Source organism: Austrofundulus limnaeus, unplaced genomic scaffold (assembly GCF_001266775.1).
Source record: "Austrofundulus limnaeus strain Quisiro unplaced genomic scaffold, Austrofundulus_limnaeus-1.0 Scaffold73, whole genome shotgun sequence".
In the NCBI taxonomy this organism is placed as follows: domain Eukaryota; kingdom Metazoa; phylum Chordata; class Actinopteri; order Cyprinodontiformes; family Rivulidae; genus Austrofundulus; species Austrofundulus limnaeus.
Genome location: NW_013952475.1, coordinates 1,834,690 through 1,837,679, shown reverse-complemented (window position 1 = coordinate 1,837,679; position 2,990 = coordinate 1,834,690). Strand labels below are relative to the sequence as shown.

The following is a 2,990-nucleotide window of genomic DNA, read 5'->3' as shown; positions in this document are numbered from 1 at the left end:
CCGATCCCAAACCCCCCACCCTCACCATGTGATGAAACTAATCAAAGGAGCCCAAACAGACTTATCTGATGTCCATGATTTCCAAAAACAATTTGAAATGTGGATTCTTCAGACCACAGGACACTTTTCCACTTGGTGTCAGTCCATCTCAGATAAGTTCAGGTCCAGAGAAGCCGGCAGGGTTTCTGGTTGTTGTTGATATCTGGCTTTGAGTTTGCATGGTAGAGTTTTAACTTGCTCTTGTAGATGTAGAGACGAACTGTGTTCACTGACAGTGGTTTTCTGAAGTGTTCCTGAGCCTACGTGCCAGTATCTGTTACAGAAAGATGTGTGTTTTTAATGCAGGGATGATATTACGGACTGTAGAAGATGAAATCCCTAAATTCCTTGCAATCGTACATTGAGAAACATTAAACTGTGGGACTATTTGCTCTCACAGTTGTTCACAAAGTGGTGAAACTCGCACCATCCTTGCTTGTGAACATCTGAGCCTTTCGAGGATGCGCCCCTTAAACCCAGTCATGACACTCACCTGTTTCCAATGAACCTGTTGCTCCAAACAGGTGTTTTTTGAGCATTCCTCAACTTTCAACTCTTTTGTTGCTTTTTTAGAACATGCTGCAGGCATCAAATTCAAAATGAGCCAATATTTGTAAAAGCCAATAAAGTGTATCCATTTGAATTTTAAATATCTTGCCTTTGTGTGTATTAAAGTGAAAATAGGCTATTTTTTATTTATGTTTTACACAACGTCCAAACTTCATTGCACTTGGGGTTGTATTTTAATTATTCCCACGTTGTGGCTGGTTAAACTTCACGCTGCTTACTACAGTGATTAGACTTTAAGTTCCCGTTCTGACCGTGTTTGTTCTCAGGTCGACTCAAATTAAAACATATTCGTGGGACAATGCCCAGGTGCTGCTCGTAGGAAACAAGTGTGACATGGAGGACGAGCGGGTGGTGGGCGCAGACAGGGGCCGGCAGCTGTCCGAACATCTTGGTGAGTTCAACTTAACTTCTGCGTCTGTTAGCTTTAGCTTTGGTGGCAGAGCTGAAGCGCAGCAAAGAGGAACCTGCAGATGACTCAAATTTAAGTTCACCTTGTTTTAATTGTTACTAATGTGCAATTCATGATAAAACCTCCATTCAAGACYGGGCCAAAAACAAAGAAGATTCTGGGAAAATGTCCTCTGGGAACCGATAATAGCTGCAGCAGAAATTATGCCAATCTTTCCATTAGAAATGATTTTTGTCTGACCTTTGTTCCTGTTTCTCCGCCAGGTTTTGAGTTCTTCGAGGCCAGCGCCAAGGACAACATCAACGTGAAGCAGACCTTCGAGCGCCTCGTTGACATCATCTGTGAAAAGATGTCCGAGAGCCTGGATGCTGGCGACCCTGCAGTCACGGGGGCCAAACAGGGGCCCCAGCTGACAGAGCAGCCCGCCCCTCCTCACCAGGACTGTGCATGTTAAAGCTGACTCTCTTCTTTAACCCTTTTCCCTGCTGTCCTTTTTTTCCCCCTTTTCTTCAGCTGGACTCCCAGGTCCTCGGATTCTTATTCATCACCTTTTCCCCACTTGCTCCTTTTTGCTCTTTCATCAGTTGACCGTGGTTTCCCTGATCCTCAGTGTAGTTTTAGAAGAAGGATTTGACGGCGTGCATCCTCAGAGTGCCATTTAAATCCTTCCAAAGTTTACAATTCTTTGTTTCATGTCAGTTAATGTCCTGAAAAGATATATCTATATATAAAAATTTTGGTGACCAAGAAGGCTGAAATATGCTCCGAAATCAGCTGTCATTTCCTTCAAATATTTCCTCGATTTAAACTCGAAACCTCCATTAATTAACAAGCATTTCCTTTTAATAGCTCATCAGAGCATTTTTAGTCTGCCTTTCTATATTTTTAAACATTTCTTCAGCAAATTTTTATTTTGTATTCTTCACTTTTCTTCTTTTCTAAAGCAGTGAGGGAGTAAAGAAAATAAACAAGCTATAGCAAGGAGACAAAGAGCAAAAATAAAAAAAAACCTAAAAATAAAATAGAGACATTTTATTTAATTATATTTATTTCAAATGTACATATAGATGTTGTGCAATATATACATATATGTAATATCTACAGGTATGCACATCTAGAAATACATTTTAAAAACTATGATATTCTGTAAGGAAAGTATTAAATTAAAAAAAAGTTCTGTGTTGTAGATTTTGTTTGGATGTGTGCAAGCAGCTCCTCTTCAGAGAGTACCTATATTTCCCTGTCTCCTACTCCTTTTAATGTTTAAATTGTAAAATTTGACTTTGGATTTTGAAAAAAAAAAAGTCCCATGAAAGAGTCTGAACTGTGTTTTTGGTTTTATGATCTGAATCAGTGCTGTGGGATCAACAAAGATCTTTAAATTATAATTGTGCTGGACCATAAGAAATGTTCTTAAAGTGAAAATGGAATTAATTTTTTTTGAAGGGATTGTTGAAAATTCATACTTTTAGTCTCTGATTAACAGAACATCATTGTTGTTGTCCTTACTTTTCTTAATTTAAAGTGGAAAAATGGAATAATTTTAAAAAGTCAGATGTATCAGTGTCTCTAAAGCATGTGGATGCAGTTTTGCAGAATGGAAAGTTTTGTTGCACAGGTTTTATAGTATTTTACCTTTTATCTTCCACAGTTAAAACCACTGGGTTTAAACCAGGGGCAGAGCTAGACTTTTTTTGCATGGAGTGGCACAGGGGTGGCCATAAGGTGGCATGTACAATTAATAGAAAATACTTTGGATTTAAAAATTCAAGATGGCCGCCACCACTAATTTCAAATTTTTAAAGAAATACTGAGCTGAAAATTTGTGATCGTAACAAAGAATGATCTAAAACAAACATGCTGAATGCTAGTCACAGCTTATTATCRGGACATTTTTAGACASCAAAGCTGAAGCTTGGTGCAYAAGTAMCCGAAAACATTTTTTASCAAATTCTAAATGCGGATCAGAAAT

General features: G+C 38.4%; 1 protein-coding gene across 2 annotated transcripts in view; it reads left to right on the top strand.

Annotated features, from left to right (window-relative positions):
• The window catches only part of rab3ab (RAB3A, member RAS oncogene family, b), a 23,214-nt gene extending 21,133 nt beyond the window's left edge, over positions 1 to 2,081 (top strand). For both annotated transcript variants that reach the window (XM_014010813.1, XM_014010814.1), the window contains exons 4-5: positions 876 to 1,000; positions 1,282 to 2,081. In XM_014010813.1, coding sequence (XP_013866267.1) covers positions 876 to 1,000; positions 1,282 to 1,472 — 316 coding nt within the window. In that variant the 3' untranslated portion in view covers positions 1,473 to 2,081. The remainder of the gene's footprint in view (positions 1 to 875; positions 1,001 to 1,281) is intronic.
• Positions 2,082 to 2,990: the final 909 nt, after the last annotated feature.